A 13288-nucleotide genomic window follows, 5' to 3' on the forward strand; every position below is an offset into this window, starting at 1 on the left:
GGACAGGGGCAAAGAAAAGTGGATCGCTGAGGAGGAATGGAGGGGAGAAAAGAGGAGGAAGAGATCAAAGAGAATAAGAAAAGCAGAGGTTGGATTTGAATTTTAGGCAGATGGTGATCAAATCAGAAATGGTGTCGAATAATATTGGTGTCAATTGCAAACAGAATGAGCAGTGCACCCGACCGATTTCTGGAGGTGAAATGGAAGTGAATGAGGGCGAGTTAAGTGAGGTGGAAGGTGTGGTGAATAGCTCAGAGCCTGAGTTTGGCATCGATTGACATGATAAAGAAGAATCTGATCCAGTAAGAGTGACATTTTGTTGAGAAAGTGGATCCTTGCCTTTTGGCAGATCCATTTGTGGTTTCAGGGCGGTGGGAAAGGAGTTGGGTGCAGTTGAATCAGTGAAGGTAACCTAGGTAACCTGTAGTGGACTGTGATATGCATTTGTGCTTCTTCTGACCAGATGGAGCGGGCACTCCGTGTCACGTAACTTGGATCAAGATCTGTTTCTTGCTTTGCTCTTAGAAATAGGGCACCATTGAAAGAAGTGATGTCTGGGGTAGCGTTAAGTGTGGAGGTGGAGCAATTGAAGTTGAAGATTCCTGGTGTTTGTGGCACACGCTGTTTGGTGCGCACGCAGACCATGTGGTGAGAGTGGTGAAATAGAGCAGTCACTTTCAGTCATTTTGAGTTTTGAGTCAGTTTTCCTGAGTGTTTGTGGCGAATCCAATGTGTTATTTCAGGAGTCATGTTGCAACAGTGTGTAGGAGGGAGATTACAATATGTGGGGAATATGCAAGAGGGTATGGAACAGAGGATTGTGTAGTTTCGGTGGATAAAGTTGTGTGTGTCAACTGTAGGAGTGTCCATGATGCTGGGGATCGGAAATGTCCGTTGCGAGAGGTGGTTGAGGTAGCTAGTCAGAGTAGTGCAAAAGGTGTCGTATTAGGAGGAAGTGAAGAAAGTAGAGGAGGATGATTCAAGGGTTAAGGATCCTGAGAGGATCCTTGTGAGTAGTAGATCTGTGCCAGCACAGAGGGATAGGCCAACGAGTGATAAATGCTTCTGTAAGGTTGACTTCTTAGCGTTCATAGCAATGGTTATTAACTGTAATGCAGAAATGGATTGGAAATCACAGAAAATAGCGGTGTGGTGGCAGCTGCAGATAAATATTTGGGTATAAGAGATTTGACTTCAGACGAGTTACAGGGTGTGTTGAGTGGTGGTGTCCCGTCCTCCCATGCCGCTTGCATGGTGCTGGAGCAGATAGGGTCTAAGTAGTGGAATGGGGTAATGGGTTTTTAATGAGAGTATGGTTAGTTTGAAGGATGTTATATTTTTGTTTGTTTGCGTATCACAAAGTATAATGGATTTGTATTATCCAGTTCGGGGTGGTAATGCAACATATTGGATGCCAACCACTGTTAATGTCACGACTTCCGCCGAAGGTGGTCCCTCTCCTTGTTCGGGCTGCGTTCGGCGGTCGATGTCAGCAGGTGCACAAAGCCCTCCTTTGTTAGTAGAGGAGCACGTCCAGCAGCACGCGACCATGTTGCATAGTCTCGGCACGGCCATGGATCACGTGCTGCAAACAATGGAGCGATGGGAGAGAGGAGGTTGTCCAGCGTCCCCATCATCATCACAACAACCCACACCGCTGTCCACCCCTCCTTCACCTGGTCCCAGTGCATTCCCTGCACCATCTGTGGCCACAGAGGGCACACTGCTGGTCGGTGCTGGGGAAGTTCCTCAGGCTCACCCAGAGCCCCCAGTTGCTCACATGTTTGTGTTTATAGAATTTCCTGAGTTTCCCCCGCATTCCCAGCATAAGGCGCTAGTAGATTCAGGCGCAGCTGGGAACTTTATTGACCGTTCATTTGCCCATAGTTTAGGGATACCCATTGTTCCTGTTGATATGCCCTTCCCTGTGCACGTCGTAGATAGTTGACCATTAGGGTCAGGGTAATTAGGGGGGCCACCGGTCTCCACTATGCATGGTTACGCAGGAGGGTCTTGAGGAGAGAATCAGTCTCTTCCTTATTGATTCTCATGCGTTCCCCGTGGTGTTGGGCCCTGTTTGACCTATCATGACCCCACTATTTCATGGCAACAGAGGGCTCTCAAGGGATGGTCATGAAAGTGCTCAGGGAGGTGTGTAGGTGTTTCCCCGATGCCGGTGTCGGCGCGCTGCTGCAGCCGCGAGTCAACGGGGTGGTACTGTCACGACTTCCGCCAAAGTTGGTCCCTTTCCTTGTTCGGGCAGCGTTTGACGGTCGACGTCACCGGTTGTCTAGCAGCCACCGATCCACTTTTCATTTTCCATTTGTTTTGTCTTCATTGTACACACCTGGTTTCCATTCCCATAATTATATGTTCCTTATTTATTTTTTAACAGAGTAGTGTGGCTCAGTTGGTAGAGCATGGTGCTTGGTGCAGGATAGGATAGTAGGTCTGAGTCCTGCTACGGCCACGTATACATAAATGTAAGCACGCACTACTGTAACTCGCTTTGCATGGGATACAACTGGTTCTTATGAACTAACCACAATTGAATCCTCACATACCAATACTGTTGTTTATTGAAAGCTGAATACCGGGTGTTAGAATCATGTCTGACACTCTGGCTCTGTCTGACAGGAAGTTATTTTGTTTCAACGGTGCATACTGAAATGGCCCAGAGTGTTAATCAATAGCGCTAGCAAATCCATTACTGCATTTAATCAGGCCTGGGATTGCAGAGATGAATTCCTCTGTCAGGCCGCCATATCTGGACGGGATCACAGTGTCCTGAATGCTTATTAGCGCATTAGTGTCCTCATTATACACAGTGACACCGCCGTACAGGACTGACCTTGTGAGTGACCTCCTCTAATCAGTTCCCTCTAATTTACACTTAATACCAGGACACAGTCCCCCTGAAGCAAGATAGTCAGGAGGAATGATACTGACATACCTGAAAAATGTCCCTGTATAGGTCCCAAATGGCAACCTATTCCTTATTTCATGCATAAATTACAGAAGGCTCTGGTCAAAAGTAGTGCACTACATGGTGCCATTTAGGATGCAGACCTATCACAATTCTGTGTGCTAAATCTTGATAGTAGATCCCAAATATTCCCAAAGGTTGGCTACCATAAAGAAGGTTCTTACCCACAGTAATAAGTGATACTTTTCCATAGATGTGTTATTGGATGAATTTGATTTTGTTCTATCATCATCATAATCATCATCAATGTCTATGTTCTTAGAGCACCCAACAACTTCCTGAAAGTAAATAGATTCCTCGAGAACACCTGATCAGTTTTGAGCCTAGTGTTTTTTTAGAGCGCCAAAGTGCCATCTGGGTGCTATCCATTAGGCACCAAACAGAAGAAAATGGACTGAAACAGGGAGGGAATACCTGAACTTGTCCAATAACAAACACTCGTTTTAGTTTTCGATTGCAAAGCATTTTGCTGCGGTGTGCCCTAATGAATACAACACAGTTGTTCTCCACCTGTCTCTGTCTACTCCTAAAGGGAAGAATTTAGCCCTGACCTCAATTTAGCCCTGACCTCACCGAGAACACTCAGAACAGAGCGTCCTCTCCCCAAAAAGCAGCTGGCGAATGTCCCCACTTAGTGTCTCTGAAAGAATTAAATCATAAATATTCCCTCTTTTCACAGCCGCTTTGCTCTCTCTACCCGTCTCAATAACCACTCAAATGTCAATATACACTGTAGTCCTCAGAGCATTCGCTCTGTTTCATAGCAGTGGCTTTGCTTCATCTGCCGTCACACCATCCATGGCAGAGTACTAAAGTTCTGAATATGCAGTCTGCTTTAGAGGTTTTACTGCTAGTCAAAATCCAATCAAATAAAAGTGTATTGGTTGTGTATACAGATTTGCAGGTGCTATAGCAGGTGCAGCAAACATGCTTTATGTTTCTAGCTCCGACAGTGCAGTAGAATATCTTGCAAATACAATATCACAAATAAAAAATGTAAAAAATCTAAACAAGAAATAACAATCCAAAGAGAGTGAGCATGTGTGAGAAAGTACTACATCTACAAGGCTGACTCAGAATCCCATCTGCCCTTTTATGACTCTTGACTATAGAAAAGTATATTGAGCAGGGCTTCCATTGGTTCCATTTCCAAATCCAATATTGGATTATACTGCATTGTAATTCATATTGAAAAATGAATGCTACAACAGCTGTATCTCGGTTCGGTGCAACTGAACAAGGTCTATCATAACATGTTCCTTGTTAGTCGGAATCAATAACCATTTATTACACTGGAGAACAGGCGCAAGCTGAAAATGTTGAACATGATGTTAGATAGATTACACTCCAATTGAACGCGGCAGCTGTCGGCATTTTAAATATATGAAAACAGGCTTTGCAAATGACAGACCAACTGCTCAGTGATCATCATTTCACCGTAGAGCATAATATAATTTGCTTTCCATTTGAATGCGTGTGTAAAGAAGGGTATTAATTGTCTGTTAATAACAACTCATGCGGTCTGTCACTTACACTGGTTCCTTTAGCTCATTTACCCATTAACTAGGTAGATCATTCAAAACAGGTGTCCCATTTAAGATGTCAACCAAGGTTGATAGGGGACACTCAGGCTAATTACTTCCCAAATGCCATCCTGTAGGTAATAGGGTGTCATTTGGGAGGTAACCCGAGACATGCATCAGCCCAGCTTTCATACACTGGAAAAACCTTCCCAGGATAATGCTGCAAATTTACAGTGAAACTCTCCCTGAAATCTAATTGTAAGAAAAACAATATATTTGGACATAAAATACATTGATTAAAATTGGTAAGAGAGTGAGGGAGTTCAAAATTGGGATTCGGATCTATGATCAGATGCTACTCTAATGGGGTAAGGGGGTTCAGACAGGTGACAAGGGACAAATCAAGCTGGTGTCGTGTGTGTGTGTGTGTGTGTGTGTGTGTGTGTGTGTGTGTGTGTGTGTGTGTGTGTGTGTGTGTGTGTGTGTGTGTGTGTGTGTGTGTGTGTGTGTGTGTGTGTGTGTGTGTGTGTGTGTGTGTGTGTGTGTGTGTGTGTGTGTGTGTGTGTGTGTGTGTACTTACCTCACTAGAGGTCTTCATTCAAAGTCAGTGAGCTCTTGGAAGAATGGGGCAATGGAGAGGTTGAGAACAGTTGGCTTTCTCTGGGCCACCTTCTCATGTAATTTGTCCCATCTTCAGGTTTCATCATCTTGGTTGATTCGAACCAGGAACCTGTACAGCCATATCCAATATGGTTTATGAAATCAATTGAGGTATTGAAAAACATACTAAAGAGACAGCTAGATACACCTACTTCAAGCCCTAGCTAACTAATAAAACATTGCTATAGCCTACACAATACCACAGATTATTTTACCATCTTATTTTACCAGACATTGTCCTTTCTTTCTGTGCCACCAAATATTTGCTTACTACTGGTAAAGTGAACAGGTTTAGCTAATACTATAACACTGTTGTTTAAATTAAACAAATGGTTAGTTGGGAGAGGCTAAAAGGACACTCCTGGCCTGCAAAACAATGACTTAGCCTACAGTGCCTTCGGTAAGTATTCAGACCCCTTGACTTTTTCAACATTTTGTTACGTTACAGCCTTATTCTAAAAATGATTTTTAAAAATAAATAAAAATCTTCAATCACACATGACATTTAAATAAGTATTCCTGACCCTTTACTCAGTACTTTGTTGAAGCACCTTTGGCAGCGATTACAGCATCAAGTCTTCTTGGGCATGACTTTACAAGTTTGACACACCTGTATTTTGGGAATTTCTCCCATTCTTCTCTGCAGATCCTCTCAAGCTCTGTCAGGTTGGGTGTGGAGCATAGCTGCGCAACTATTTTCAGGTCTATCTAGAGATGTTCGATGGGGTTCAACTCCGGGCTCTGGCTGGGCCACTCAGTGACATTCAGAGACTTGTCCCGAAGCCACTCCTGCGTTGTCTTGGCTGTGTGCTGAGGGTCATTGTCCTGTTGGAAGGTGAACCTTCACCTCAGTCTGAGGTCCTGAGCGCTCTGGAGGAGGTTTTCATCATTGATCTCACTGTACTTTGCTCTCTCATCTTTGCCTCTATCCTGACTAGTCTCCCAGTCCCTGCCGCTGTAAAACATCCCACAGCATTATGCTGCTACCACCATGCTTCACCATAGAGATGGTGCCAGGTTTCCTCCAGATGTGACACTTGGCATTCAGGGAAAAGAGTTCAATCTTGGTTTCATCAGACCAAAGAATCTTGTTTCTCACGGTCTGAGAGTCTTTAGGAGCCTTTTGGCAAACTCCAAGCGGGCTGTCAGGTGCCTTTTTGGCTTCGGTCTGGCCACTCAACTATGAAGGCCTGGTTGGTGGAGTGCTGCAGAGATGGTTGTCCTTCCGGAAGGTTCTCCCATCTCCACAGAGGAACTCTAGAGCTCTGTCAGAATGACCATCGAGTTCTTGGTCACCTCCCTGACCAAGGCCCTTCTCCCCCGATTCCTATGTTTGTCCGGGCAGCCAGCTCTAGGAAGAGTCTTGGTTCTAAATACTTATGTAAATAAAGTATTTCAGTTTTTGATTTTTTTATTAATTTGTAAAAATTTCTAAAAACCTGTTTTTGCTTTGGCATTATGTGGTATTGTGGGTAAATTGCTCAGAAAATATATATATATATTTAATCAATTTTTGAATAATGCTGTAATGTAACAAAATGTGGAAAAAGTCAAGGGGTCTGAAAACTTTCCGAAGGCACTGTATGTTGCGCAGCTGAGAGCCGAGTGCACAGAATCACACAGAGTTGTGACAGCTAATTAGGACACTGTCTCTCGGTGTTGTTACCGTTCAAGCTTGTGTGGGCTGCTATCCTAATTGAAATATAATCCTGGGGGGGGGAATTGTGCATGTTACTAGCTACTGCCCGGCAACCCTGATATGCTGCCCAGTGGAAAGCACCTTCGGTCAGCACACACCTCGATACAACACAGAAACACTGGTCATTCGCGTCGGCTTTAGCGGCTCGTTAGTAGTTTAACGGTCCACTACTGGTTTTTGTGTAAAATGCGGCCCGTCAATCCGAAAAATACATTATATCTTTTGAACTGCTAGAAACAAGACGCTTTGTCTGTAGTAATGGTGATAACTTAACAGTCATGAATCTGCGCTCAGTTTATTCTCCATGGCACTCAGAATCTGTGGTACAGCGAGGCCATTCGCAACAATTATTATTTGGAAGATTTTTTTTCTAGGTCTCACAGCAAGACATTTGGAGCAGACCGAAACGATTGCTAACCTAGCTAGCTAGCTGACAAAGAACACATGCAGTAATTCAACGTTGGCTAGAAATATATACTTGTAAACAAGTCAAAGTACGTACCCAGCAGCTGCTGAAAATATTCTTCCATTTCACAGCGGCTTCAAAATACTAAAATAGTCTGTGTTTCAACTGACAGCATGAGGTTGGCACCTGAAACGGATCATTTGTAGGCAATTACACTGTCGAGAAGGCATACGCTATTACTGTAAACAAACACAGTGTGTTATAGTCATTTTTACAGGCTTCCAATTCCAACAGTATTTTTCAGCATAATGCAGTGCAATCTACAGTATTAATGCATTTTCAGTATTTAATATGTCATGTAATATTACTGTGCATTCTAGTGTTTTGCTGTTGAAATTACAGAAACGTCTTACAGTGTAGTTAAAAGAATACAACTGGAAATGCACATTGTAACGGAAGTTGTGTTGACATCCGGACTGAGACTGCTAGCTAGAAGTGATAGTTAGCTAGATGACGAGCGACAAGAGCTAAACGTTGTAACTTTCTATAAAGCATTATTAAACCTTGTTAAAAATATCTTACAAGTTGTGATCTTTAACCCTGGGACATACTCTTTCACACACCTGTGTCTACATCTTTCTCAGTGACCTCTGAGAGGAATAACAACAAGGACAACACAGGTCGGATTTGTCCTCTGAGACTGACTGGGGTGCCGTGGCAACAGAGGAACTACCAATGAGGCAAAGTTTTCCCTAGGTACAGATCTATGATCAATTCCCCTTTCCCAATCCTAACCTTAACCATTAAAGGGGGAAATGCAAAACTGACCCATTATCAGCATCTAGGGGCAACTTCACCCTGCCTGCACCTGAAAACACACAAGCAACAGCAAGAAAGCAAAACGTAGTTAAGGTGGGGTCTTTATTGGGTTTCATATGGGAAGTAGCCTACCTTGGGAGGATATCTGCAGGGGAGGCTCCTCAGAGGAGGAAAGGGAGGACCATCCTCCTCAGTAAATGTCATAAAAATAAAAATTGCAAAACATTTAAAAAGTCATCCTTTTTAGATAAAACTATGCTAAATATAATCACATCACCAAATTTATTAAAACACACTATTTTGAAAAGAAGGTCTACAGTAGCCTTAATTAACAGCACTCTGTAGGGTAGCACCATGGTGTAGCCGGAGGACAACTAGGCTCTGTCCTCCTCTGGGTACATTTATTTCAGTTCAAAATCTAGGAGGCTCATGGTTATCACCCCCTTCCATAGATTTACACAGTAATTATGATAATTTCCAGAGGAGGTCCTCCAACCTATCAGAACACTCACAACATGAGCTGACATGTTGTCCACCCAATCAAAGGATCAGAGAATTAATCTAGTACTGAAAGCATAAACTACAGCTAGCTAGCACTGCAGTGCATAAAATGTAGTGAGTAGTTGACTCAAAGAGAGAGAAATACAACACTTGAACATTTTTGAACAAATTCATTCATTCCAAAATTGAAGGAGAAGCAAGAGTTAAATATATAGAGTTTCTATAGATGCGTTTCACTTACTTAGCAAATGTAGCTAGCTAGTTTATGATGGATGCTATGACTTTCCAACACAACACTGGAACTCTTCCAAGAAGGAATATAACGTGGCTGTTTGTTTACGCATGTATTCAATCCTGCCGATTCTGTTGAAAAGCGTTCCTTACACTGAAGCAAACGGAACTAAACTGGGATAAACATGCTTGAATTTGGCCAATAGAAACTCTTGAACTAATGATTACTTCCTATATCAGCTTGACGCAGGCAAGAGTGTGCAAGGCAAACAAGTATTGGATGTCACTGTCTGTTGCCTCAAATGTCTTGACCTGTGTGCACCTACATTGTAAACTTTCATTCATAGGCTCGGTTGTAGCAAACTCATGATGGGAATAGGGGAAATTCAAGTATCATGTAGTATCCTAAACCTATCGCTGTCACCCAGTCCATAGGACATTTGTCATCCAAAATGCTGTAAGAGAAATAAGGCCATGCTCATGAAAAACAATCATCATATTAAACGGCACTGACCATCATTGTATCTGAGCCAATCCAAAAATAAACACACATATTGTACCCACATCTCTATCCACCAACCATTCATGTCACATCTCTATCCACTGAGATGATTTATAAGCACTGCAACGTAACGTCTACACCATTGACTGAATAGATTTGTGGGATGACAGATGACCATGGCTCGTGGCGATAGAGCGAAGCCAATGAATCAAAGCAAAACTTGTCTGGATGTATTAGGAGATAAGGTTGACGACAGCCGAGCACATTGAACAGAGAGACAGCAGACTTTGAAGATAGCTATGGTGTCACAGCAGCTATTATTCACTCGACACACACCTCGGCCATGAGCTCTCCAGTTAAACCGGCAAGAGGCTCCACCAACGTAGACCATGCATGAACAATCCCCTATGCCAAATAAATCCCAACCATACCTAGACCTATTTACTTATGCATCTCCTCTGTCTAATTACTTTCTAGTCATGCATGTGTGATGAATGGCAAAGCTTATGTCTCCCTAAACTAAGGCATGCAATCCTTCCAGGTGGTCTGATGAGATAGAAACCATGAACTATGTCTGCGCCCCAAATGCCACCTTTTCCCCCTACTTTTGACCAGGATCCATAGGACATGCCGCATCGGAATGAATCTCGCTTACTGCCCTTTGACACAACCTCTATCTGTCGCCACTAATACTCTCTGTTCAGTAGTCTATATCTATTGAAGGAAAAAAAGAACAAGTAATTTGCTAGGCTGATCACCCGCAGCTCTATCATCGAACAGTCTCTCTATACTCTGATCCTGCATCCAGGGTTATTAATTCCCCTCTCGGCCTTTGTTTAGCTCTTCAAGTAAGTGATATTTATAGCTGCTCGGATATTACTTCTCTACCTCCCACTCCTTTATTTTCAGAGCTTCCCTGTGCTATTTGGTGTCATAACACACATACAGATGATACAGTAGACCCGCTCAGATCCACAGTAGGCTACACAACACAAGCTCGACGGGGAATGAAATGCGCTCTTTCATGAAACCAATCAGGGTACTTCCCGGCGACACAGTGCAAGGCACACTGGGACTCATTAAAAACAATAACTGTCTCAACCACCCAGGCAGTACACAGACACTGATGGAGACCACCCCCAGAAAGATTTCCATTTTTTCTTTACACAAGTATGAATTTTAACAATGAGGGGGATTCTCTAATGGTTGTGTAGAAGTCTCTGATGGAACACGGCTGACTCATTCAGGATGAACTGAGACAGAGCCTGTGTAACAGTATAACTTTAGACCGTCCCCTCGCCCATACCCGGGCGCGAACCAGGGACCCTCTGCACACATCAACAACAGTCACCGGTGAAGCGACGTTACCCATCGCTCCACAAAAGCCGCGGGGAACCAAGGGGAACCACTACTTCAAGGTCTCAGAGCAAGTGACGTCACCGATTGAAACACTATTTAGTGCGCACCGCTAACTAAGCTAGCCGTTTCACATCAGTTACATCTGCAATCCAAATAGCATCCTATTCCCTATGTAATGCACTACTATGGGCTCTGGTCCAAAGTGGGGCAAACTACATTGGGAATAGGATGCCATTTGGGATGCTGACAGAGTAAATAGTGTCTCCTTTGCAACAAAAACCCAGTTATCTTGAATGCTTTACCATTCCCCTCCCTATTCCTATTAATTTCACAACATTTTAGCAACATTCTTTCTCCCTAAGTCAATTTGACAATGTTTTAGCAACAGTCTTTCTCCATGAGAGCTTAACTGAGGATTGTGTAGGTTCCTTACAATAGTGTTAGACTGGCACAGATAGAAACAAGTTGAGAGACCAACAGTCAGAGGGAATTAGATCGAGAAGCCTACACAGAAAGGAGTGGGAATATAGACAGTACAAGATAGACGGAGAGAAGCGTAAAAAAAAACGTTGGCACTTTCCAAACATACAGATGGCGTCTGACTCAACTTCATGACTGGTCCTGGTTCAGAGAGAGGATGATACCTCAGGTCACCAGTCCCACACAGACGCTACACACGCTGATGCAGGATCAGTGAGATGACGGCATCCCTGCTTATCAGTCTGACAGAAACACTTGCCCCTTGATTAAGGTCTATTCCATCTGGTAATAACCATACAGTCTCTGCACGGCAAGGCAAACGTCAACAGAAGGGCCCATTTATCCACAATGGCTTCGAAATGTTACACGTTGGCATTTACTGAGTGTTAAACTGGGGCAAGGGAGGGAAAACCAATCAAAATATGAAGGCAGATTTCCCTGCCAAGACTGAAATAAATCAAGAAAGTGTATGTGCTGTCCTTTTAGAGATGACTACCATGCCATTAAGGAAATAGGTCTCTAGAAAAAGGGAAAAAAACAACCAAATGCTTACAAATCACATAGTAGATGTCATGTAGTATGTTTTTAGAACATGTCATCAAACTCATGGGCCAACCAGGCCACACATAGTTCTCACTTTAAAGGGGCAATCTGGAATTGGTACATCTATTTTTGGACTTTTAAATGAACGATATAGCCATGGATTATTGAAGAATGTCATTAGCTTAGTTCAGACACACTACACACAGGTACACATAGATTTTGTATTGTAGATATGTGGTAGTAGAGTAGTGGCCTGAGGGTGTTTTGAAAAGTGTTACGAAATGTAATATTTTAAAATTGTATATAAAAAAAATATATATATATATAACTGCCTTAATGTTTTACACCATTATTTTAAAAAAATGTAATTGTAAACAACCACGGTATAGCTTCAAAACATGGTAAAATGATATAGTTGCGATCTCATGGATGGTTAATCCTTGGATCCATACATCTGTATATGAATTAGATAGTGGTTACATTTCTCCAGCTCCATCGCTCAGCTGCTTAACAAAACAAGTGCTAGGGTGGCCACCCTATGTTTTTCGATTCCCAGATTGCCCCATTTTACAAACATGTTCATCCTGAAAACACAATGTGGTGTGTCTTGACTAACAGAATAGATAATGACCTAAAGCGTTGTATAATCTCGGCACACAGAATCAGGATGTCACGAGAGACTACAGGTATTATAGTTCATTCTTTTCATAATGAAATCTGGGACACAAGATGCTCTTATCCAGTTCATGTCCTGAATACACTGTCCCTGACACCTTATGATTGTCCTTTTTAGAGTAATCTACAGAACATTAGAAAAACATTTTCATGGAAAGTAAGACGTAAACGCTAGTTTTTCCAGAGCCGATTTCCAGACCATATGGTGGTTTAAAAGCCTGTCTTTCGCACTGAAACACCTGGGCAGGTAAGTATGTTTGTTTTACATACAAATGGATATATATTGACCGTGAACCACTGTCAACTTACCAAATTTGCTGTCAGCGGAGGTAGTTGGAAGAGACAGGCAAAGAGCCAACACAGCGAAGATGGAACACGGCGAATCCATTACTCTACCTAGTCTAATCCATTACACACCTTTGCTACAACATAGTGTCAGTGTTAAATACAGGATGGTCCACAATTGATGGATGAGATAATTGCGAGTGAAAGTGAAAATATGAGAAGATTTGCAGAGCAATTTCTCGGGTCCGCCACTTCTCTTCCGCAGTCGCGTCAGGATTCAGCACCGCGGACAGCAACCTTCAGAAGGCGCCCCTCCTAGGTTCTGACGTCAAACACATGGCGAGGGGCCCGTGCCTGGTCTCTGAGCTTGCACCCACAGTTCGCAATAGTTAATGGTTAGCCAGTCACACAAAAAATAGAAGTTTATGAAATAAAGCTCGAGAGTAGGCAATATTGAGATTTAAAAAATGCAATACCAATAAATCCAAGTGGGCATGAGGGAAGTCTATCGCAGAAAGCCAGTTACTGGCACCTGGGTTCAAACACCAGCTGGAAAGAGTGGAACAAATGGATTTAAATTACCCTTTCCCATATATAGTGCACTACTATTGACCTGGGC

At 42.9% G+C, this 13288-nt stretch overlaps 1 protein-coding gene across 2 annotated transcripts in view; it reads right to left on the reverse strand.

Annotated features, from left to right (window-relative positions):
- LOC118361537 (receptor-type tyrosine-protein phosphatase N2-like) overlaps positions 1 to 12971 on the reverse strand; it is a 263321-nt gene extending 250350 nt beyond the window's left edge. For both annotated transcript variants that reach the window (XM_035741548.2, XM_035741546.2), the window contains exon 1: positions 12694 to 12971. In XM_035741548.2, the coding sequence (XP_035597441.1) occupies positions 12694 to 12772 (79 nt within the window). In that variant the 5' untranslated portion in view covers positions 12773 to 12971. The remainder of the gene's footprint in view (positions 1 to 12693) is intronic.
- Positions 12972 to 13288: the final 317 nt, after the last annotated feature.

Source organism: Oncorhynchus keta, chromosome 28, assembly GCF_023373465.1.
Source record: "Oncorhynchus keta strain PuntledgeMale-10-30-2019 chromosome 28, Oket_V2, whole genome shotgun sequence".
NCBI classification, from domain to species: domain Eukaryota; kingdom Metazoa; phylum Chordata; class Actinopteri; order Salmoniformes; family Salmonidae; genus Oncorhynchus; species Oncorhynchus keta.